The sequence below is a fragment of the Semicossyphus pulcher genome, unplaced genomic scaffold (genome assembly GCF_022749685.1).
Source record: "Semicossyphus pulcher isolate SPU_LCO1_2020_fin unplaced genomic scaffold, fSemPul1.0.p SCAF_23, whole genome shotgun sequence".
In the NCBI taxonomy this organism is placed as follows: Eukaryota; Metazoa; Chordata; class Actinopteri; order Labriformes; family Labridae; genus Semicossyphus; species Semicossyphus pulcher.
Window position 1 is genome coordinate 16,865,933 of NW_027211697.1, and position 24,235 is coordinate 16,890,167.

Consider the following 24,235-nt stretch of genomic DNA (forward strand, 5'->3'; position numbering starts at 1 on the left):
TTTGTATCGTGATTTTAGTAGCTCTGGCATCAGCAGAGGACAACATGGAGGGACAAACAGCTGCGTCTGAGGTAAGAGATTCGAGGCAAAGGGCTTATCACCACCACAATGTTTATAACCCACTATCTTGTGTTCTTTATCAGGAAGTAGCACCATACTTTATATCAGGTCCTGCTCCTGCAGGGTTTGGCAAGGTTTATGTGCAGGATGGAGAAGTGTTTCTTTTGAGGCATTTCTATATCTGGACAGGTATGGTGAAAAGAGAAGAGAATATGGAAAATGTAAGCTGCAGCCACCGTGTGATGATCAGACACAGAACAGTGGAAATGGATCTGAATTGTTATGCGATTTTGACACAACATCTTGGGTTGACAACACAGTGACAATGCCAGTTTAGCAAAGGTTGCATGTCACATAACGCTTACTACCTCTTTCCAGAATGTGGTGCTCTTACAAACACTAATTTTTAAAATGTAAAAGTATTCGGGAAGGGACGTATAATATTATTATAATAACTTTTATTTATATAGCACCTTTAAAAACAGAATGTTTACTAAGTGTTTTGACAGACAAAGCAAAGGCAGGAACTCAGGAAGATTATATACATATAAAACAGATTTAAGGAACTTTCAACAATGAGGCCGAACAGAGAGTATTCAAGAAATCTCATCAAAAGGCAAGAAGTCAAGTCAAACACCAGGTCAGCAAGAAAAAATGCAAGTGAAAGAATAAAAGTGACAAAACAGGAACAAAGGCAGTTCGAGCAATAAGCAATGCAAATTAAGAGATATAAAAACATGCATTAAAATTGCGCTCTCTCCTCTATCTGCAGCTAAAAGAAGATCATCTGTTATCTTGAGGAGGGCAGTTTCCGTACTTTGCAATGCTCTAAAACCTGACTGAAATGTCTCAAAGAGGTTATTTTGACTCATAAAAGCTCAAATCTGTGTTGAAACCACTTTCTCTAAAACTTTGGATAAAAAAGGGAGTTTGGAAATTGGCCTAAAATTGCTAAGAACATGAGAATCAAGATTTGGTTTCTTTAAAAGAGGTTGGACAGCATGTTTAAAAACAGAAGGAAAATTACCATTTAAAAGCAAGCTATTAATAATTAATAAAATACTGGGCCCAACTGTGTCCACAACTTCTTTGAGAAATTTAGAGGGGATGGCGTCAAGGCTGCAGGTGGTTGGATTCATACGAGATAACATTTCTGATAAAATCGTCATTGAAATAGGGGTTAAATTGCTAAAATAGTTATTAATATGTGTGTGGGGTTGTAAAGCACGGTCAGGGGGGATAATCTGTTGTCTCACATCTCTCATGTGAGGTATCTTTAAAATTACAGGGGGAGGGGCTGCCTACACAGTCTAACATTTTAAATAAAATTCTGGGGTTAGAGGGATTAGATTAAATTAAATTAGAATAAAAGGATGCTCTTGCTTCTTTAATTGCTTTTTTATAGTTTTTCATTGCATCTTTCCAAATTTCATAAAATACATTTAAACCAGTTTTTTTTCCATTGTCTTTCTTTTCTCCTGCAGTCCCTTTTTAATTCTTGTGTTGTTTCATGAAGCCAGGGCTGCGCAGTTTTAAAAGACTTCTTGATTTTGTAGGGGGCAACAGAATCCAGGATGGTCTGTGGGGGAATGTGACCAAACTGATAGGAATCATAGTTGAAAATAAAGCTGCAGTGACCTCCTGTTGCCAGTAGGTGGCGCTTTGACTATAATGTAAATTTCAAACATAGATGTGTTCAGGGTGAGACTCTTATTAAACACCTGAAATTTGGTGCAGATATCACAATGGATACCTGAGTTTTAAAAGATTAACATTTGATGGCGAGACGTCATGATGAAATGAAAATACAACGCCCCGCCACGGACACGCCCTCTTTTGAAAAGTCACAGATATTGACACACATCACGAGCAAGGTCTGCAGAATGTTTCAGACCAAATTTGATGTGGATATGTTCAACAGGCTTGCAGATATTAATTATAGAGTTAAAACATTGCATTTGAATTTGCCACTAGGTGGCGCTATGACTATAACAAAATTCTGCAATATAAAAGTGTTCAGGCCGGGACCCTTATCATACATAGAGAGTTGGGATCAGGTTGGAGAATATACAGCCGAGTTATACATCACTTCCTGTTTCATGGAGGATCATACACATTTGAGGACTGGTCACGGCCACGCCCTTTGAGTTTGTTAAAGATGTTGACAACTTTTCTTTGTTCAGGTCTCCTGTAGCTGTACAGCAAATTTGAAATGGATCGCTTAAACGGTGTCGGAGAAGTTAATCCAAGTTTGACTTTTTTTTTCATATTCATAAGGAAATTGTGGACTTCTGTTGGGTCTTATGTGTGGGTGCAAGAGGCTTTTGACTCAAATGTACACATGTAGGTGAAAGTAACCTCTATGGAGACCCCTTTTTGAACATTTTAAGGTGGCACTATTGAGCCTCTTTGCCGCGCCCATGTTGGAGACCCACTTCTGATGTGCCTGAGTGGTTTCATGAGTTTTTGAGCATGGCAACCCCCTGCGATTAAAAAGTGACAAAATAATAATCCTGACAAACACAATAGGGTCCTCGCACCGCCTGGTGCTGGGGCCCTAAAGATAGATCAAACAAGCAGAGTGTCTGTCAGTTAAAGCATCCAAAGCGTTGACTACTGTGCGAGCCTGGGCCTTATAAAAACATTACGTTATAACCACAGATTGTATAAAAGTAGTGGATGAGCTACATCCTTCTAATTCCTTAATGACTCTATAGAAGTCTATGAGAACATGCTCCTCCTCCTCTCCTGATGTATTCCCTCAGTAAACATGTTCCTGATGAGTTTATGGTCTCAGTCTCTAGTTTCAAGTCTTCTTCAACACAGCATGATGTTCATTTAGTCTCTGATGCTCCCATTGAGAGTCACACAGACCAGGAAGAGGGGAGGGGTTAGGGCGGGGCTACCTGTGACTGACAGGTCGCTTCCACATAGAACTGTCAATCAAGAAAGAGATCTAAATAATGGTCACTTCTTACAAAAAAAAAGACGGCCATGGTGAAAGTGAAGAACTAGAGGCCTAAAGAAAGTAGTCCACAAAACAATGGATGACGTAACAGTGGCTGTATTTGCTTCTTATTTACAGCCTATGATTCTAAGTTATCTTTCTTCTTCCCTTATTGTTGTAACTCAGTCTGATGTCCTTGATTCTTTCAGAAATCCATCCGTCACTCTCAGAGTGTGTGTGATGGTGAACAGGAGTATGTTGAGAAGAGGAAACAAATCATTCTGGAGTCTCTCAACAGTCTGGAGATCAACTGTTCTGCAGTAAGAAACAAGAAACCTCTCACACTCAGGACAGAATATTCCTTTCTGCTTCTTTTTATTTACTTTTTGTTTGTTTCTGTCTCCAAAGGAAAGTTTTCTTTCACTGTTTCACATCTTATTATAACCTCAAAGAAGCTCTGATAACTTCTAACTGGTCTCCTGTAATAATTACTACGCCACCTACCAGTAAACATAAACGTGACAAGTTGTATGTTTTAATTTTTGTGCATATTTGGAGCAATGACAGGAAACGACTGAAGCCAGAGACTTTGAGGTTTATGATCACAGTTTAAGACATGTTATTATCTCTCCATCATCTTTACAACCAGGACTCAGTTCCTCACATCGCTCTGCTGGCCTCAGGTGGGGGTCAGAGGGCAGCCGTGAGTGTGGTGGGTTCCCTCTATCAGATGGAAAAAGACGGTCTGTTGAACGCTGTGCTCTACCTGGGAGGAATTTCTGGATCAACATGGTAACTACAATAACACTCAGACACACATTGACACAAGTGTGTGTATGATCTTTGCACAGTTAAACAGATCTGTGGCTTAAAGGATAACTAAGTTGTTAACCGTAGTTGTTGCAGTTGTTGCATCTTCAGCCATGACAATCTTTTAGAAAGCACTGAGCAACGTTTTCTTTACTCCAACACAACAAATGGCACTTCTCCCTCTTCGTCTTCTCTCACTCCTCTCTCCTTATTCCTGCAACAACTACGGTCTCGCGCGAGATTTCAGCGCGAGGCTTCTCCGTGAGCGAGACTTGGTTACAGACAACAACAGAGAGCATAAGGTAAAGTAGCATGGCTGCCACAGTGTTGTCAGACACTTATTATAACGACCTGAGCCTGTCAGGAGCAAAAACAAGCTTTTAGGGGCTGTATATTGGCTTATGGGCGGTGCCCCGTTTAGTTACATCGTATCTCATTTGGCGGCTGCCGGCCGGTGCTCCCTCCCTGAACACTGGATCCATTTCAATGATTGTTGTCTCCACTCGTCACTTACACACTAACACATGGGAAAATAGGGTCTAGGTTGAAAAAGTTATCCTTTAAGGGCAGTTGTGTGAGGATGCAGGAGCATTTGAAAAAAATGTATTTACTGGATTAAATTGTAAAATATTTGTTTCAAAGAGAATTTTACAGCATTTCTGTTTTATTGTAAAGAGAGACAGAATTTAATAGAGTAGAGAGAGTAGAGACAGTACATGGATAAAAGTTGTTACCTTTCGGTTGGTACACACAAAGAATGGGGATTGCCCCTCGCGAGACCAACCTGAAAAACCTTATCAAAACAGTTAAGTCACATGAGACTGTTGAGGGTTAGGAAAATCTCACCTTCCCCTGGGACTACAAAAGACCTGTGCGGTCTCTGCTGCTCAGTCTTTTTGCACTGCACCTCACTAAGCCTGACTCCCTTAGGACCCATGATAGTGATTTAACTGCCTGCCTAGAGATGAGCTAGCTCCCAGCCCAAGGCATCACTACCAAAGTTCTCTACATAGCGCTTGTTTAGCTTGCTAACTAGCTGCTTGCCACGTTTAAACCAGCTAACGTACACCTGTTTAGGAAGCTAATGAGTTGTTTACCAACCTAACCTCCACAGTGGAATGGCTGGCTCCGGTGGGTCTAGCAAAACTAGTAAAGCTTTGAAGGTGAAAGATCGTCCTTGCCCCAGTGCCTGCGGGTTTTCCCTTTCCGAGACGGATACCCACGTCTATTGCCTGCTGTGTCTCGGCCTGTTGCATGCTAAAGCAGCACTTGCTAAACTCTGAAGGTCGACCCTGGAAGGATGTGTAGCTTTTCTGTCGAGGGTGCTGGTAGACTCATCCGTGCACAAAGATCCCCATGCTGTCTGAAATGCTGAATCCTCTGGAGTTTGAACTTGAGGGTGAGGGTTTCAATGAGGGAGCAGGACAGTCATGGGGCGACCAGATGGATGAAATCCTCCCTTCCACGTTTCTTGGTTCTTGGACTTGGAGGGTATGAAGGCTGTGGCTAGCTAACAGTCCTCCAATGGATGAGATGCTGACAGCCCATTTGGCACTGAAGCCTAACATTGTGAGCAGGAAACCCACTCTTCCCAGTAAGCAGTGCAGGTTTTCCACCTCTCAACTTGAGAAAAGGGCTGACCGCTTGCGCTCTAAGCACAACTTCAATGTTGGCGGCATATCAAGTGGATTCCTGGCAGAACCTACACGAGGCTTTGACAAAGAATGAGAATCTCACCAAGTTTCTGGATGAGGCTGGAACAGTAGATCCGTGGGTTTTATCCTCCGGCTCTCCAGTTCAGTAGCTGTTGCATACATCACATCGGGTTCCTTTTCTCCGCCCCCGTTTGCATTTATGCCCCCCGTGTGTACCTTGAGCAAACACGAAAATAGGCGTAACTGGGCAGCTTTGTGTCTGTTTTTCTAATCTAGTAAAGTAAGTAAGTAAGTAAAGTTTATTTGTTATAGCACCTTTCACAGATTGAGGTCACAAAGTGCTTACAAAAAATCACAGTACAATAATATAGTGCCAAGAGTGTTCCAAAGTGTGTGAGCAAGGTATACGAGGTATACGGTACACCAGGAACAACAAGTAGACCCTGGTCAGACGACCTCAGGGATCTATTGGGGATATACGAATGGAGCAGGTCAGCAATATATTTGGGTGCTTGGTTGGGCAGGGCTTGAGACAAAAAGAAGGGTTTTAAAATGCATTCAGAATTTTATTGGGAGCCAGTGTAGAGAGGATAGGATGGGTGTGATATGAGTTGTCCAGCTGGTCCGAGTCAGTAGCCTAGCGGTGGCATTTTGGATCAGTTGTAGACGGGCAAGGGAGGACTTGTTTAGACAGGTAAAAAGGGAATTGCAGTAATCAAGCCGTGAAGAAACAAAAGCATGAATGAGCATCTGTAGCTCAGCATGTGAGACAACAGACTTTAATTTAGCTATGCTTCTTAAATGAAAGAAGCATGAACTGGAAAGTGATTTAATTTGTTGCTCAAAAAGCATTTCCTGATTAAAACTGGCTCCAACATTTGATTTCACAGAAGACAAAAGGGAACCGAGACTCTTAGCAACCTTAGGGGCAATGCTGTCAGAGGCAACGATGAGGATCCGCTTTATCCATGTTCAACTGGAGGAAGTTGTCATTCATCCAGTCCTTAATGGCAGTCAGACAGTTGTGCAAATGACTTATTTTGTCAGTATCATCATGATTAAAAGAAACAACTGGATGTCATCAGCATAACAATGATATGAGATTCCCTAAAATGTTCTGGTAACACGGCCCAGAGGAAGCATGTAAAGAAAATAAAATGGGCCCCAAGGCAGATCCCTGAGGCACACCACAGGACAGAGTAACAGTCTCAGATTTGTATGGACCAAGGGACACAGAGAAACACCTATCTGAAGGATAGGAAGACAACCAGACAAGATAGCTCCCAGAGAAACCAGCACACCGCCTGAGCCTGATCAGAATACTGTGATCCACAGTGTCAAATGTGGAGCTCAAATCCAGCAGGACCAAAACTGTCTCCTGCATCAGAGGACATCATGATGTCACTGGAGACTCTGAGAAGAGCTGTCTCAGTGGAATGTGTCTGACCAAAAGCAGACTGAAAATCGTCCAAAATATTGTGTGTATAGTATATAATAGTTAAGGGGACGGCACTTTCCAAGCAGTGCCTTTCTCCAACCTTTCATGATGGTTTCTCCTCTCCTGTGTGTACCTGTGTCCTCTGACAGGTCCATGTCCTCGCTGTACAGTGACCCTAAGTGGAGCGTGGGTATAGACAAAGCCGTGTCCAAGCTAATCCATCCAGAGGTGACGCCGGAGGAGGTTATCGCCTGGTTGGAGGAGAGGGCGAAGGAGGAGAACTTCTGTCTGACTGATATCTGGGGGGTGTTGACCTCTGCTGGGGTCATGAAACAGGTCCCAGGACAAACATACACACATTTACTCCTTTTATTTCCCATTTGGTTGTATATGCAGCCCTTCAGAAAATATGTTGTGTTTTATCAGATGGAACTGCGGCGTCTTTCAGATGAAGCCAACAGAAACCCCTTCAACCCCTACCCCATCTACTGTGCCATAGAGAAGTACATAGAAGAGGCCACTGAAGGTACATTTCTGCACATGTTGAATTACAGTACGTTCTGTGAGTAAGTGAGTGAAACAGCCTCTGTGTCTCTCAGGGAAGTGGTTTGAGTTCAGTCCTCATGAGGCCGGTTTCACAGAGTTGGGTCTCTTCGTTGAAACTTCTCTTCTGGGCAGCAAATTCCAGAGCGGAGAGCTGCTGGAGGAGAAGCCGGAGATGGACATGGTCAAACTACAAGGTGTGTGTTCCCAGGGCGAGCAGTAACAATTACAGGATCATCTAGTACCTTTTAATATTTCAGGTGATTTGATTTATCTGATGAACAACACTGTTGTTAGTCTTTAAACTGTCAGTTTCCTCAACCTGACACAAAATACATTTGTCAGCGATTATTATCAAAGCATATTACTCAGGTGATTAACTCCTGTCCTAAAATAATGCGATCATGTGGTAAAGTTGAGTGTATTCTTGCATTTGCATCATAGAATATAAACTCCTGACATATCTGCATGTTTTGATAATGTAGGACTGTTGATTATGTCTGCATAATTCATATTTGTCCAACTGTGCAGGTATTTGCGGTTCTGCATTGGCTGATGAGGAGACGAATGAAGAGTACATCTTTCACTGGCTGCAATGTAATCACATCATTTACAACATTACAACACATAATAAATGTATTGTAAGAAGCGGCAGACATTTATCTCTGGTAAAGGTGGAAAGGAGACATAACTTTGTGTGTGTTCTGGTGCCAGGGGTTATAGATGCTGCAGTCGAAGGGTACCTGCATGTGTACAGAGCCCTCCACAATATAATATGTCTGATCGGAGGCATCATTAAGGATCCAAGCGCTCTGCTTCACCTGGACAAGCTGAAGGATCTTCTAGTAGACACAGGTAATGTAGATGATTTACTATAAAACTGAGCTTTTTTCATTCAATCAATTCTTTTGGAAGCTGCATGCAAAGTCCCAAAATCTCATCTTCTGAATCCCAGACAGGAACGCCATCAGTGCCCCAATTTTCTTGCCAGTTCAATTTTTCATCATTTTTTTTTTTCCTTTTATGCCTTTAGTTAGAGGAGGACAGTGGGTAGTGTCGGGAACAGGGAAGAGAGAGTGGGAATACCACGCTGCAAAGGGGAGAGGGTGGTAGTGGAACCGAGGCCGCCGCATCGAGGACTGCAGCGTCTGTATATGGGACATGTGATTTAACCGTGGAGCTAAACCAGCTCCCCAAAAATGTCTTATTCTTGTACATTCTTATCTTTTCTTTTTTTCTATCTCAGACAAGAAACACCATGATGAGTCTAGAGAGGTGTTGGAGTCAAAGATTTCTGAAGAAAAACACGGTCACTTTTATCACTTGATCCAGCGGCTGGTGGAGGTGTTCACGACCTGGAGGCAGACTCTGCCAGAGGGACCTTTTGAAAGACTTGGTCAGTTTTATCATATAAACAGCAGGACGTGTCAGTGATGGAAACAAACTGATCAATTCTCTTCAAACAAGATGTAAACACGTCTGCACCTCTGTTTCCCCACAGTCATTTTTCTTACTGACAAGGTCCTTCCTCTGATTGTGACGTGGGAGTGGGGAACTACCAACAACTTCCTCTACAAGTACCGAGGTAAGAAGACGGGACAATCGAGCAAATAAAACATTTGATTATTTATCAAATTATTTCTCAACGGAAAAGTTTGAAAGTTTGGATTATACTCTTCTTGGCTTACTTGGAGTGTGAGATGTTCAGATTGACACCACTTCTGACTGTTCATTAAATATGAAGCTACAGCTAGCAGCTGGTTGGCCAAAGGAGAAAACGCCCCAGCTGTCTCGCTAAGCTAAGCTAAGCTAACTGGCTGTAGCTTCAGTTCAAACAGATATGAGGGTGTAATCAACCTGAACTTCAAGTCATCTGCAAAAATGAAAGCAGATGCTGTACATATATTTCAGAAAATGCACAACATTTTTTTTTGCTCTTTTTGAATCCGACAGCGTTTGTTTTTCTGATGTCCAGGGTTGCCAGGTCTGTGTGACAAAACCAGCCCAATGGCCCAAAAACCAGCCCAATACTAGAACTCAAAATGTACCCCTGTCAAACATATGCACTGCTTTTAAAGTCTAACAGCATCGCTATCATTGCCAGATGCATTATAGAATACACAGATTAATTAAACCCAGACGTTCATAGAGGCGGGTGAGAGGAGGATGCTATCAAAACTGGCATCCATCATGGACAACTCCTGTCACCCCCTGCGATCTCGGTTATACAGTAGCGACATGTATTATCTCCAGCCACACGTCCTATCCATTCTTTGATTCTGTTTTCTCTTTACCAGTCCGTTGTGTGTAGTGCTGAATGATATGGAGTCCGTTTGGTAGGATTTGGATATAAATAAATGATTTCATCTAAAATAATACTAAAAATTAAGGATTTCTATTTATAGATAGCCTATCATTCATGTAATTTGCATGCAAAACAGGCAACACTTAAAAATTATCGCAATTCAGCGGGACAACCGCGGACCTGGCAACCCTGCTGATGTCTCTGAAAAGGCTGATTTTGGCAGGTTGTGTTAAACCAAAACAAAGAAACACAAATGATCTCGAGCAAGTAAAGACAGGTGAAAATGTAATAATGAAATAATGGATCAAATTATTTCTGTATGTTACAGGTGTTACCAGCAATTGTAGTACAGAACCTTACAGTACAGGTAACATAAGAAAACGTTACCACTTTGACCCCTAAACAGCAGACAGACACACATTTACCTCTGGAGCTAAAAGGAGCGTTTATGTTGGACTTACTGTCTTGGGGTGAACATAAACAGGACTCCAAATGATTGCAGTTGCTCCATATATGCTGGAGGTGTGAAAACCTGTTGAGCAACTTCAGAGAGATGCAACGAGAGAAGAAGTAGAAGTAAAAGAAAGTCTGTAAGGTTGGATTGAACATTTCAAAAATCCTGTTCCTGCGCAGCCTCCAGCGATCCACCCTGCATCTCCACTAAAAAGGATTTACACCTGGTGGACGCCGGGCTGCTGATGAACGTCCCCTATCCGCCATTTCTGGGAGACAAGAGAGACATCGACCTCATCATCGCTCCAGATTACAGCGCAGGAAAGATCTTCGAGGTACTGCTGAGTGTGTGTATGTGTGTGTGTGTGTGTGTGTGTGTGTGTGTGTTTGTGTTAGAGCTGGTGATTTATCAACTTATCCACATATATCAATATGTCTGAGAGATGTAGGCTAAGACATTACATTTTTTAATTGATGAAGTTTAATGTTGTGTTAAATATCCAAACTGACCTATAGTGTAAATTTCAATAATGTGTCGAGTGTAGAAAATCTTCCTCCTCTGATTTTCTTCCTTTTTCCTGTAATTATACTGAAGCTTCAGCTTTAATGTCCAAAGGCAGAATAAAAAGAAAAACTTCCTCAGGCATTTTTCTTTCTTTTTTCTGGCCCGAATACTTTTCTGCACTTTCAGCCTTTCACACATGTAGTTTAACTGTCCCTCATTTATACATATTTTCAAATGAATGCAGAGGACATGCATGTGTTTGGAAATCTATTGATGAGACACATTTAATAACACAAATCCTGCATGAAGAATCATTTTGTTTAAAAGTGGAACCTGCCATGTCTAACTTATGAGGTAAAGTGTTTAACTCAGACTTTGTTGCAGAGTGTTTGAACTGTCCAACAATGTTCACTCTCTGTTCTCTGCACAGACTCTGACTCTCGCCAGAGACTATGCAGCCGAGCTGAAGAAGCCGTTCCCAAAGATTGACGAGAAAATCCTGGAGGAGAGAGAGTGGCCGAAGGGCTGCTACGTGTTTGAGGGCAAAGAGAAGGAGCCCACCATCGTTTACCTGCCGCTCTTCAACAGAGACAACTGCAAAGGTCTGATACACAGAGGCTCACAGCACAAAACACTGTAATAATTACAATAATGTGTTTTTGATCATCTTTGTTTTTTATCCTGGTCCAGATGCAGAGGAGGTCAAAGCAAAGATGTCGGAGTTCTCCACCTTCCAGCTTTCCTACAACAAGGAGCAGATCGAGAGTCTGTTTGACACGTCGAAAGAAAACATGGAGAGGAACAAAGAAACTCTGCGGAAAGAGATCAACAAGGCTGCTCTCCGCAGACGTGACAGTTAGAGATGTGTCAGAGTTTTGGTGCTGATTAATCAATAACTGACAAATGAAACCAACATGGCCGCTTCTCTTTCTTCCTCTCTTCCAGGAAATCTGTGTTCCAAAGATTCTCTGAGTCTTGTCTTTTTGGTTTGCTGTGAATCAGAATCAGAGCTTCATCCTGGTTATAAGTCAGGCTTCACTGTTCATGAATGTAAGCTCTCAGTTATATAACCAGTACACAATCATTTAATGTAATCATGTCTTGCATGTTGACAAATACTACAAATAAAGATCAGTTAAATGTGTGAGAACGCCTTTTTTATGTTCTTGTACAGCACTGAAAACAGGAGCTGCTGCTGCCTTCATCAGTTTGTTTCTCTGTAATGTTGTGTGACTCTGGTGTTTGAAAGTTTGAGCCCAGATGCAACACAACAGAATAACACAGAAAGACTAACAGAGACAGAGGGAGAGCAGCAGCTCCTGTCCTGTGAGCTTAAATCAGTGTTTTTATGAATGGAGTCTGGTGTGTCTGCAGAGAGCGATGTAACGTCTGTGTGTGGTTAAAACAATCATCTTCCTCTGTAACAAAAAGGTCTATCTCTGTAGGGATCCTTTCTGTCATGTTGTCACACACTTAGAAGAACAATCTGAGCCTGTCAGTGGAAACAACAAGAACTTTTAGTGGACGACCTTTGACCCATTTGCCTTAAACTCCTCAAAATCCCATAATCTGAGTTGTTATTGTGTCATTATGTCAGATTTGATCCTTCTCAATCTGAGTCTCTGTTTTCAGTAACTTCATGCTGCTGTCTCATGAAGGTAACACTAGAGGGCGCACCACTTCCACAGGAGGAGCTGCAGTGTGTTTATGTGGGTAGGAAATACCCAGCTAGCCTTAATGTTAGCCAGGTTACAGTGTTGCAACAACCATGGTGTGTTTAAGAGACACAAAACAAAACAGTGTAAATGGCTCTGAATTGTTATGTGATTTTTACACATCAAATGTCAACAACACAGTGACGATGCCTGTTAAGGGAAGGATGCACATCACATGACACTTACTACTAGAAGGTGGCGTTCTGACAAACACTATTTTTTAACATGTAGAAGTGTTCAGGAAGGGACTCATATCAAGCATATAAACTTTAAGGCAGATAAGACCCTGTATGTTTAAGTTACAGCAACTTCCTGTTTGATGGCAAGACATCACATTTTGACGCACTGCCACGGCCACGCCCTTTAAGTTTTGTACAACTTTTTGACAACTTTTCCTCATCAATGTGTCCTCTGTAAACTGGACACATTTGAGGTGGATCAGAGGAAAGCCCGACGAGCAGTTCATCAAAGTATGACCCCTGGATAAGGTGTAAAATACACTGTTTTATGGCAACGAAATTAAAACGACTGACTTCCTGTCGGTTTAACTATATGGATCCAAGAGGCTTTTCTGATGGTCTAGGTTTGATACATATGTGTACATTTCATAAATCTAGGATTGACATGCTACTGGGGCTGAATTGTTGACAAATTGTAGGGGGCGCCACTGAGCCGTTTAGCCACACCCACTAACAAAACCTAAATAAATCTTCCCTTTTCCCCACTGGGGACATGTGTACCCAGTTTCATGGCTGTACGTTTTTTTTAAGCACCTGAAAAAACAACTTCCTGTTACATGGCGAATAACGAGTTGCCACAGCAACAGGGTTAGAAGTAGACTCATGAGTTTCTAACTGGCGCAAGTCGAAAGTCTTGCCATGTTGCTGACCAAATTTGAAGGGAATGTGACCAAACTGACCGGAATCATAGTTAAAAATGAAGCTGCAGTGACTTTACTGTTGCCAGCAGCTGTGCGCCCTTTGAATAGCAGAGACAGGCTGCATCGGGTGGAAAATAGCGCTGTGCACCAGGGCGCTTTGTGCCGGGGGTACGAGAGGGCCCTATGACTGAAACATAGCTTATTAGCGTGCCCTCACCAAGCGAGGGCCCTGGGGTGGCCGCACCCTCCAAACCTTCAATAACATTTCCATGTAACTTTATCACACCTTTACCTGAGGCGGTTCCCAGGCCCCAACATGCAGAAGTTTGGATCTGGCTGATTTGGTTTTGGATTGTGATTTTAGTAGCTCTGGCATCAGCAGAGGACAACATGGAGGGACAAACAGCTGCGTCTGAGGTAAGAGATTCGAGGCAAAGGGCTTATCACCACCACAATGTTTATAACCCACTATCTTGTGTTCTTTATCAGGAAGTAGCACCATACTTTATATCAGGTCCTGCTCCTGCAGGGTTTGGCAAGGTTTATATGCAGGATGGAGAAGTGTTTCTTTTGAGGCATTTCTATATCTGGACAGGTAAGGTGAAAAGAGAAGAGAATAAAGAAAATGTTTGTTTTTGCACGTCGGGGCGTGTTGCAGTCGCAGAGTAAGCTGCAGCCACCGTGTGATGATCAGACACAGAACAGTGGAAATGGATCTGAATTGTTTTTGACAAATTAATTGTCAACAACACAGTGACGATGCCTAAGGGAAGGATGTATATCACATGACACTAACTACCTCTTTCCAGAATGATTACATGTAAAAGTGTTCAAGAAGGGACTTCAAGCAGATAAACTTTAAGGCAGATAAAACCCTGTATGTTTAAGTTACGTCGCTGCTCGCTCACCCGGTGAGAGAGCGGCGAGCTGACACGTAACAGGAAACCTAAAATAACCGATCTTCTCATCACTTCAGTCCGCTGTAATCGCTTAAACTCCTGAGTCCTGTTTACTGGCCAACGATTAAATAAATGTTCGATAAACACAGCGAGCACAGTATACCTGCTACTTAGTGCTAACAATATTTCAATACAGTAACACTAACATTTAACTCACTTAAAGCTGGAGCTCAGACTTCTTGCACGGCCATAAAGTTCCATAAATCCCACAGAGAGATTATTTGTCCAAACTTTGAATGAAAAAATCCCCAAAAGTCTCGAACAACACAAACAGGTGGAGTTAAGCTCAGTGTCTGTGTCTGTGTTGACGACGTCTAGCAGACAGCCAGCAGGATCCACCTGTCAATCAAGTGATCCGGCCCCTATGATTTAAGGCTTAATATAATTAAATTCACCCCCCGTACAGTTATCCTGAACAATAAAATTAGCTATTTATAACAAAACCGTTTTTCGTACCAGGCTGTAAACATGTTTATTTCTGCTGTAATGTTATTTCTTGTTTTCTGGAGCCTCAAGTGGCCACTCGAGGAACTGCAGTTTTTTGCACTTCCGCATTGGCTTCATTTTTCAACACCGCAGGGTGCCACTTGATCAGGTTGGAGAGTATACAGCCGAGTTATACATCACTTCCTGTTTCATGGAGGATCATACACATTTGAGGACTGGTCACGGCCACGCCCTTTGAGTTTGTTAAAGATGTTGACAACTTTTCTTTGTTCAGGTCTCCTGTAGCTGTACAGCAAATTTGAAATGGATCGCTTAAACGGTGTCGGAGAAGTTAATCCAAGTTTGACTTTTTTTTTCATATTCATAAGGAAATTGTGGACTTCTGTTGGGTCTTATGTGTGGGTGCAAGAGGCTTTTGACTCAAATGTACACATGTAGGTGAAAGTAACCTCTATGGAGACCCCTTTTTGAACATTTTAAGGTGGCACTATTGAGCCTCTTTGCCGCGCCCATGTTGGAGACCCACTTCTGATGTGCCTGAGTGGTTTCATGAGTTTTTGAGCATGGCAACCCCCTGCGATTAAAAAGTGACAAAATAATGATCCTAACAAACACAATAGGGTCCTCGCACCGCCTGGTGCTGGGGCCCTAAAGATAGATCAAACAAGCAGAGTGTCTGTCAGTTAAAGCATCCAAAGCGTTGACTACTGTGCGAGCCTGGGCCTTATAAAAACATTACGTTATAACCACAGATTGTATAAAAGTAGTGGATGAGCTACATCCTTCTAATTCCTTAATGACTCTATAGAAGTCTATGAGAACATGCTCCTCCTCCTCTCCTGATGTATTCCCTCAGTAAACATGTTCCTGATGAGTTTATGGTCTCAGTCTCTAGTTTCAAGTCTTCTTCAACACAGCATGATGTTCATTTAGTCACTGATGCTCCCAATCAGAGTCACACAGACCAGGAAGAGGGGAGGGGTTTAGGGCGGGGCTACCTGTGACTGACAGGTCGCTTCCACATAGAACTGTCAATCAAGAAAGAGATCTAAATAATGGTCACTTCTTACAAAAAAAAAGACGGCCATGGTGAAAATGAAGAACTAGAGGCCTAAAGAAAGTAGTCCACAAAACAATGGATGACGTAACAGTGGCTGTATTTGCTTCTGATTTACAGCCTATGATTCTAAGTTATCTTTCTTCTTCCCTTATTGTTGTAACTCAGTCTGATGTCCTTGATTCTTTCAGAAATCCATCCGTCACTCTCAGAGTGTGTGTGATGGTGAACAGGAGTATGTTGAGAAGAGGAAACAAATCATTCTGGAGTCTCTCAACAGTCTGGAGATCAACTGTTCTGCAGTAAGAAACAAGAAACCTCTCACACTCAGGACAGAATATTCCTTTCTGCTTCTTTTTATTTACTTTTTGTTTGTTTCTGTCTCCAAAGGAAAGTTTTCTTTCACTGTTTCACATCTTATTATAACCTCAAAGAAGCTCTGATAACTTCTAACTGGTCTCCTGTAATAATTACTACGCCACCTACCAGTAAACATAAACGTGACAAGTTGTATGTTTTAATTTTTGTGCATATTTGGAGCGATGACAGGAAATGATTGAAGCCAGAGACTTTGAGGTTTATGATCACAGTTGAAGACATGTTATTATCTCTCCATCATCTTTACAACCAGGACTCAGTTCCTCACATCGCTCTGCTGGCCTCAGGTGGGGGTCAGAGGGCAGCCGTGAGTGTGGTGGGTTCCCTTTTTCAGATGGGAAAAGACGGTCTGTTGGACTCTGTGCTCTACCTGGGAGGAATTTCTGGATCAACATGGTAACTACAATAACACTCGATACACGTTGACACAAGTGTGTGTGATCTCTGCATGTATAAACAGACCTGCAGCTTTGGCTGACATGTGAGATGCTGCAGGAGCATTTGAAAAAAAAAAAGTATTTACTGGATGAAACTGTCTGTTCTTATTGCTTGTGCCTGGCTGCTGTTTTTGCTGAAGTCATTTGGTTACTGTTTGCCTGTTTATTGTTTTTATGGTTTTACCAAACTATTTTTGTTCTCTGACTGGCACTGCACATTTTTTATTTAACCCGCTACACTGTGTCCTCTGACAGGTCCATGTCCTCGCTGTACAGTGACCCTCAGTGGAGCAAGGGTATGGATATAGCCGTGTCCAAGCTAATCCATACAGAGGTGAAGTCGGAGGAGGTTATCGCCTGGTTGGAGGAGAGGTTAAAGGAGGAGCACTTCTGTCTGACTGATATCTGGGGGGTGTTGACCTCTGCTACGGTCATGAAACAGGTCCCAGGACAAACATACACACATTTACTCCTTTTATTTCCCATTTGGTTGTATATGCAGCCCTTCAGAAAATATGTTGTGTTTTATCAGATGGAACTGCGGCGTCTTTCAGAAGAAGCCAGCAGGGACGCCACCAACCCCTACCCCATCTACTGTGCCATAGAGAAGTACATAGAAGAGGCCACTGAAGGTACATTTCTGCACATGTTGAATTACAGTACGTTCTGTGAGTAAGTGAGTGAAACAGCCTCTGTGTCTCTCAGGGAAGTGGTTCGAGTTCAGTCCTCATGAGGCCGGTTTCACAGAGTTGGGTCTCTTCGTTAAAACTTCTCTTCTGGGCAGCAAATTCCAGAGCGGAGAGCTGCTGGAGGAGAAGCCGGAGATGGACATGGTCAAACTACAAGGTGTGTGTTCACAGGGCGAGCAGTAACAATTACAGGATCATCTAGTACCTTTTAATATTTCAGGTGATTTGATTTATCTGATGAACAACACTGTTGTTAGTCTTTAAACTGTCAGTTTCCTCAACCTGACACAAAATACATTTGTCAGCGATTATCATCAAAGCATATTACTCAGGTGATTAACTCCTGTCCTAAAATAATGCGATCATGTGGTAAAGTTGAGTGTATTCTTGCATTTGCATCATAGAATATAAACTCCTGACATATCTGCATGATAATGTAGGACTGTTGATTATGTCTGCATAATTCATATTTGTCCAACTGTGCAGGTATTTTCGGTTCTGCATTGGCTGATTTCAACAAGATCATCGATTACATCTCTAACTTGCTGCCATGTAATCACAACATTAACAACATTATAACACTTAATAAATGTATTTTAAGACGCTGCAGACATTTTTCTCTCGTTAAGATGGAAAGAAGACATAACTTTGTGTGTGATTGTGTGTTTCAGGGCCGAGAGTTTTTCAGGCTGCTAAAGCATCACTGCAGCGCTCGGATTCCCCTCCACCTTTTCAGGAGCCAGTGTCACAGCGCTTCATGATTCAACAAAGTGTCCAAGTCACGTGTGTCCAAGTCTCAAGTAAGTCTCGAGTCATTTGGTCCAAGTCTCAAGCAAGTCTCAAGTCATTTTTTCTTGGGCAAGTCAAGTCAAGTCAAAGGTTATGTCAAGTCAAGTCTAGTCACTTTTTTTCCACCCAAGATCCAGCACTCTTACCTGTCCGGTCTTTGTAAAGAGAAAAGGAAAGGTGTTAGTATGATTATGATATTATTGGCAGATTTATATAACCTGTTCAAAAAGTATGACAATGAATTGTATCTGTATTATACTTATTGATATTCAGTGAAATCAATGTCATCAAAGCAAAAACAGATAGCTTATTTATTTAATATTCCCTCCTCATCACGTTTAAACAGCAAAATACTGACAAACACATTCTTGATAGTTAGACAGAAACATGACAACATTAAAGTATATCGTTTTATATTTATCAGCTCACATTCAAACTCATGAACACACGTGGGGTGTAAGACACCACGAAACCAAATGTGGGTGTTTAAATCCCCGTTGGTGCTCACTGGGTGTTAGACACCAAAGCATCTGCTCATGCTACTTCGCCTGATGGTCTGAAGGCAGGCTGCACGTAGCCCGTCTGATACAGAGCTAAATCGTGGCTATACATGAACCATGTCAAAGAAATGAAATCACTGTTGACTTCGCCCACATGATGGGATATCATACATCTGGCAAACTGTGTGAGCAAAAACTAACTTTAATCCATTTTATTAAAATTTGGTCTACACACAGCCAGACTAAATCAGAGCTCTATCGAGCACAGACGTTTAAAGCACGTCTTTTGCTTGATGGGAAATGGAGAGGTGAGAATTATACATCAGTGAAACGTCAGTTAGCTCCTTCAATAATGCAATGAAGAATAAGTGTAGAAAAAAAGACAACAGAATAAATAATATGTGAAATATATGAGCTTTTGTTTTTTTAAATCAGCACAGTCCACCACTGTGCTTCTTCACTCAATACATTCATTTTATGTTTTAAAATAATTTATCGTGTCTGTAACGCATCAGCAACAGCAGCGGCCCCAAAAGGTGATGGGCAGGGAGCAGGGACTGTGAGTCGAAAGTATAATGAGAATTATGAATAAGGTTCTGCACTTCTTTGACTGACCCCCCCCCTGCAGTGGCAGATGATGAAGATGCTGCAGCATCGCTCCCAGCTGATGAAGATGCCGCAGCATCGCTCCCAGCTGATGAAGATGCCGCAGCATCGCTCCCAGCTGATGAAGATGCCGCAGCATCGCTCCCAGCTGATGAAGATGCCGCAGCATCGCTGCCAGATGTTCAGTTTGCTGCAACATCGAATCCAGATGTTCAGTATGCTGCAGCATCGCTGCCAGATGTTCAGTATGCTGCAGCATCGAATCCAGATGTTCAGTATGCTGCAGCATCGCTGCCAGATGTTCAGTATGCTGCAGCATCGAATCCAGATGTTCAGTATGCTGCAGCATCGCTGCCAGATGTTCAGTTTGCTGCAGCATCGCTGCCAGATGTTCAGTTTGCTGCAACATCGAATCCAGATGTTGAGGATGCTGAAGCATCGCTGCCAGATGTTCAGTTTGCTGCAACATCGAATCCAGATGTTGAGGATGCTGCAGCATCGCTGCCAGATGTTCAGTTTGCTGCAGCATTGCTGCCAGATGTTGAGGATGCTGCAGCATCGCTGCCAGAAGATGAGTATGCTGCAGCATCGCTGTTAGAAGATGAGTATGCTGCAGCATCGCTGCCAGAAGATGAGTATGCAGCATCGCTGCCAGAAGATGAGTATGCTGCAGCATCGCTGCCAGAAGATGAGTATGCAGCATCGCTGCCAGAAGATGAGTATGCTGCAGCATCGCTGTTTGAAGATGAGTATGCTGCAGCATCGCTGCCAGATGATGAGCATGCTGCAGCTGATGTGCACGGAGCCCTGCATGAACTCATAGCTTTGACCAGAAGCACAATTAAGGATCCGAGCACTCTGTCTGAACTGGACAAGCTGCAGGAAATACTAGAAGACACAGGTAATTAAGATTATTTACTATAAAACTTAGCATCCGTTAGCTTTATTCATTCAATCGTATTCTTTTAGAAGCTGCATGCAAAGTCCCAAGATCTCAGTTTCTGAATCCCACAGAGAAACGCCATCAGCGCCCCACTTCTCATATTACTTCAACTACTTTGAGGCAAGGAGAAATACCAGGAGTAGGAGGCTACGAGGTGCCCAAGATGGCGCGTATGATGATCTCGTCCGAGACAAGTGTGGAGATGGGATATCTTGAAAAACTTAAGCTAGGTCAGTTTTTATCAGATAAACAGGAGGATGTGTCAGTGATGAAAACAAACTAATTAATTCTGTTCAAAGAAGATGTAAACACGTCTGTGCACCTCTGTTTCACACAGGCTACTCTCTTGCCAAGCAGGTCTTTCAACTGATTTGGAATTGGGAGTGGGGAACTACCAACAACTTCCTCTACAAGTACCAAGGTAAGAAGGCGGGACAATCGAGCAGCAAAAACATTTGATTATTTGTCAAGTTATTTCTCAAAGGAGTCGTTTGGATTAAACTCTTCTTGGCTTTCTTGGAGAGTGTGAGCTGTTCAGATTGAAACCACTTTCCTGACTGTTCATTAAATATATTATGCCATTATATATTAATGAATCAATAACAAACAAATGGGTCAAATGATATGTGTATGTTACAGATAATATCAGAAAACTTTAACATTTAAACCCCTCAACATGCTCAGCACCGAGCAGCAGACAGACACAGTTAGAAACTAGCTAGTGAAAATGACGGCGAGTTTAGCGGCAGTAAAGACACACATTTATCTCTGGAGTGGTTGTAGCTAAAAGGAGCGTTTATGTTGGACTTACTGTCTTGGGGTGAACATAAACAGGACTCCAAATGATTGCAGTTGCTCCATATATGTTGGAGGTGTGAAAACCTGTTGAGCAACTTCAGAGAGATGCAACGAGAGAAGAAGTAGAAGTAAAAGAAAGTCTGTAAGGTTGGATTGAACATTTCAAAAATCCTGTTGCCGGGCAGACTCCAGCGTTCCATCTCTCATCACCACTAAAGAGAAGTTACACCTGGTGGACGCCGGGCTGCTGATGAACGTCCCCTATCCGCCATTTCTGGGAGACAAGAGAGACATCGACCTCATCATCGCTCCAGATTACAGCGCAGGAGAGATCTTCAAGGTACTGCTGAGTGTGTGTGTGTGTGTGTGTGTGTGTGTGTGTGTTAGAGCTGGTGATTTATCAACTTATCCACATATATCAATATGTCTGAGAGATGTAGGCTAAGACATTACATTTTTTAATTGATGAAGTTTAATGTTGTGTTAAATATCCAAACTGACCTAAAGTGTAAATTTCAATAATGTGTCGAGTGTAGAAAATCTTCCTCCTCTGATTTTCTTCCTTTTTCCTGTAATTATACTGAAGCTTCAGCTTTAATGTCCAAAGGCAGAATAAAAAGAAAAACTTCCTCAGGCATTTTTCTTTCTTTTTTCTGGCCCGAATACTTTTCTGCACTTTCAGCCTTTCACACATGTAGTTTAACTGTCCCTCATTTATACATATTTTCAAATGAATGCAGAGGACATGCATGTGTTTGGAAATCTATTGATAAGACACATTTAATAACACAAATCCTGCATGAAGAATCATTTTGTTTAAAAGTGGAACCTGCCATGTCTAACTTATGAGGTAAAGTGTTTAACTCAGACTTTGTTGCAGAGTGTTTGAACTGTCCAACAATGTTCACCCTCTGTTCTCTGCACAGACTCTGACTCTCGCCAGAGACTATGCAGCCAAAGTGAAGAAGCCGTTCCCAAAGATTGACGAGAAAATCCTGGAGGAGAGAGAGTGGCCGAAGGGCTGCTACGTGTTTGAGGGCAAAGAGAAGGAGCCCACCATCGTTTACCTGCCGCTCTTCAACAGAGACAACTGCAAAGGTCTGATACACAGAGGCTCACAGCACAAAACACCAGTGGCGGCTGGTGAAAAATATTCTCGGTGGGGCTGTGCTGTGCCATACTCAGTTTTTAACAACCATCCGACTACGACAGTTTTAAAAAGTAAACATGGGAAGCAAAATAGTGCATTAACATGGCTACATCCAGCTAGCCAAGCCTTTCTAGTGTACCAGTTGTGAGAGAATCCTCTGGTGTAGGTTTTACCTTTTTCACTTGCTTGTTGGTTGATTTTAATATCAGGCTGATCCATATTTTTCCATATAAGCGTAATTCACCCCCCGTACAGTTATCATGAACAATAAAATTAGCTATCTATAACAAAACCGTTTTTTGTACCAGGCTGTAAACATGTTTATTTCTGCTGTAAAAATTGGCTTTTTCCCATCTGCTGTAATGTTATTTCTTGTTTTCTGGAGCCTCAAGTGGCCACTCGAGGAACTGCAGTTTTTTGCACTTCCACATTGGCTTCATTTTTCAACACCGCAGGGTGCCACTTGATCAGGTTGGAGAATATACAGCTGAGTTATACAGAGTCACTTCCTGTTTCATGGAGGATCATACACATTTGAGGACTGGTCACGGCCACGCCCTTTGAGTTTGTTAAAGATGTTGACAACTTTTCTTTGTTCAGGTCTCCTGTAGCTGTACAGCAAATTTGAAATGGATCGCTTAAACGGTGTCGGAGAAGTTAATCCAAGTTTGACTTTTTTTTTCATATTCATAAGGAAATTGTGGACTTCTGTTGGGTCTTATGTGTGGGTGCAAGAGGCTTTTGACTCAAATGTACACATGTAGGTGAAAGTAACCTCTATGGAGACCCCTTTTTGAACATTTTAAGGTGGCACTATTGAGCCTCTTTGCCGCGCCCATGTTGGAGACCCACTTCTGATGTGCCTGAGTGGTTTCATGAGTTTTTGAGCATGGTAACCCCCTGCGATTAAAAAGTGACAAAATAATAATCCTAACAAACACAATAGGGTCCTCGCACCGCCTGGTGCTGGGGCCCTAAAGATAGATCAAACAAGCAGAGTGTCTGTCAGTTAAAGCATCCAAAGCGTTGAATACTGTGTGAGTCAGTACGCTTGTTTCCCACATTTCCAATGAACATTATTTTTTATATATATATATATATATTACATATTTAAATAAGTAATGTTGTTAATATTAGTTTTTTAAAATAAAATAAATAAAAATAAAAACACACTCTCCACTATTGGCCAGCCGCCACTGCAAAACACAAATAATAAGAATAATGTGTTTTTGACCATCTTTGTTTTTTATCCTGGTCCAGATGCAGAGCAGGTCAAAGAAAAGATGTCGGAGTTCTCCACCTTCCAGCTTCCCCACAATCTTGATCAGGAGAAGATCAAGAGTCTGTTTCACACGTCGAGAGAAAACATGGAGAGGAACAAAGAAACTCTGCTGAGAGAGATCAACAAGGCTGCTCTCCGCAGATATTACAGGTACAAATGTGACAGAGTGTTTTGGTGCTGATTAATCAATAACTGACAAATGAAACCAACATGGCCGCTTCTCTTTCTTCCTCTCTTCCAGGAAATCTGTGTTCCAAAGATTCTCTGAGTCTTGTCTTTTTGGTTTGCTGTGAATCAGAATCAGAGCTTCATCCTGGTTATAAGTCAGGCTTCACTGTTCATGAATGTAAGCTCTCAGTTATATAACCAGTACACAATCATTTAATGTAATCATGTCTTGCATGTTGACAAATACTACAAATAAAGATCAGTTAAATGTGTGAGAACGCCTTTTTTATGTTCTTGTACAGCACTGAAAACAGGAGCTGCTGCTACCTTCATCAGTTTGTTTCTCTGTAATGTTGTGTGACTCTGGTGTTTGAAAGTTTGAGCCCAGATGCAACACAACAGAATAACACAGAAAGACTAACAGAGACAGAGGGAGAGCAGCAGCTCCTGTCCTGTGAGCTTAAATCAGTGTTTTTCTGAATGGAGTCTGGTGTGTGTGCAGAGAGCGATGTAACGTCTGTGTGTGGTTAAAACAATCATCTTCCTCTGTAACAAAAAGGTCTATCTCTGTAGGGATCCTTTCTGTCATGTTGTCACACACTTAGAATAACAATCTGAGCCTGTCAGTGGAAACAACAAGAACTGTTAGTGGGCGACCTTTGACCCATTTGCCTTAAACTCCTCAAAATCCCATAATCTAAGTTGTTATTGTGTCATTATG

The 24,235-nt window shown here is 42.1% G+C and overlaps 2 protein-coding genes across 2 annotated transcripts; both read left to right on the top strand.

The window, feature by feature from the left end:
• Positions 1 to 11,854, top strand: LOC138602822 (cytosolic phospholipase A2 gamma-like). Its single transcript, XM_069674403.1, has 13 exons — positions 1 to 71; positions 3,217 to 3,327; positions 3,657 to 3,799; positions 7,060 to 7,246; positions 7,337 to 7,436; positions 7,510 to 7,650; positions 7,985 to 8,050; positions 8,168 to 8,308; positions 8,700 to 8,849; positions 8,955 to 9,038; positions 10,392 to 10,546; positions 11,147 to 11,318; positions 11,407 to 11,854. The coding sequence occupies exons 1-13, from the start codon at positions 45 to 47 to the stop codon at positions 11,574 to 11,576; spliced, it is 1,647 nt and encodes a 548-aa protein (XP_069530504.1). The 5' UTR covers positions 1 to 44; the 3' UTR covers positions 11,577 to 11,854.
• Positions 11,855 to 13,671: 1,817 nt separating this feature from the next.
• LOC138602607 (cytosolic phospholipase A2 gamma-like) lies at positions 13,672 to 23,786 on the top strand. The gene is made up of 16 exons (XM_069674091.1): positions 13,672 to 13,728; positions 15,966 to 16,076; positions 16,406 to 16,548; positions 16,845 to 17,031; positions 17,122 to 17,221; positions 17,295 to 17,435; positions 17,765 to 17,830; positions 17,950 to 18,215; positions 19,196 to 19,508; positions 19,592 to 20,074; positions 20,188 to 20,346; positions 20,454 to 20,537; positions 21,100 to 21,254; positions 21,841 to 22,012; positions 23,325 to 23,496; positions 23,588 to 23,786. The coding sequence occupies exons 1-16, from the start codon at positions 13,702 to 13,704 to the stop codon at positions 23,637 to 23,639; spliced, it is 2,631 nt and encodes an 876-aa protein (XP_069530192.1). The 5' UTR covers positions 13,672 to 13,701; the 3' UTR covers positions 23,640 to 23,786.
• Positions 23,787 to 24,235: the final 449 nt, after the last annotated feature.

Coding starts and splice junctions, on each gene's coding strand:
- LOC138602822 (XM_069674403.1), top strand. CDS start 45: ATGGAGGGACAAACAGCTGCGTCTGAG. Junction 72..3,216: donor GACAAACAGCTGCGTCTGAG/GTAAGAGATTCG, acceptor TGATTCTTTCAG/AAATCCATCCGTCACTCTCA. Junction 8,051..8,167: donor CATCTTTCACTGGCTGCAAT/GTAATCACATCA, acceptor TTCTGGTGCCAG/GGGTTATAGATGCTGCAGTC.
- LOC138602607 (XM_069674091.1), top strand. CDS start 13,702: ATGGAGGGACAAACAGCTGCGTCTGAG. Junction 16,077..16,405: donor TGGAGATCAACTGTTCTGCA/GTAAGAAACAAG, acceptor CTTTACAACCAG/GACTCAGTTCCTCACATCGC. Junction 23,497..23,587: donor GCTCTCCGCAGATATTACAG/GTACAAATGTGA, acceptor CCTCTCTTCCAG/GAAATCTGTGTTCCAAAGAT.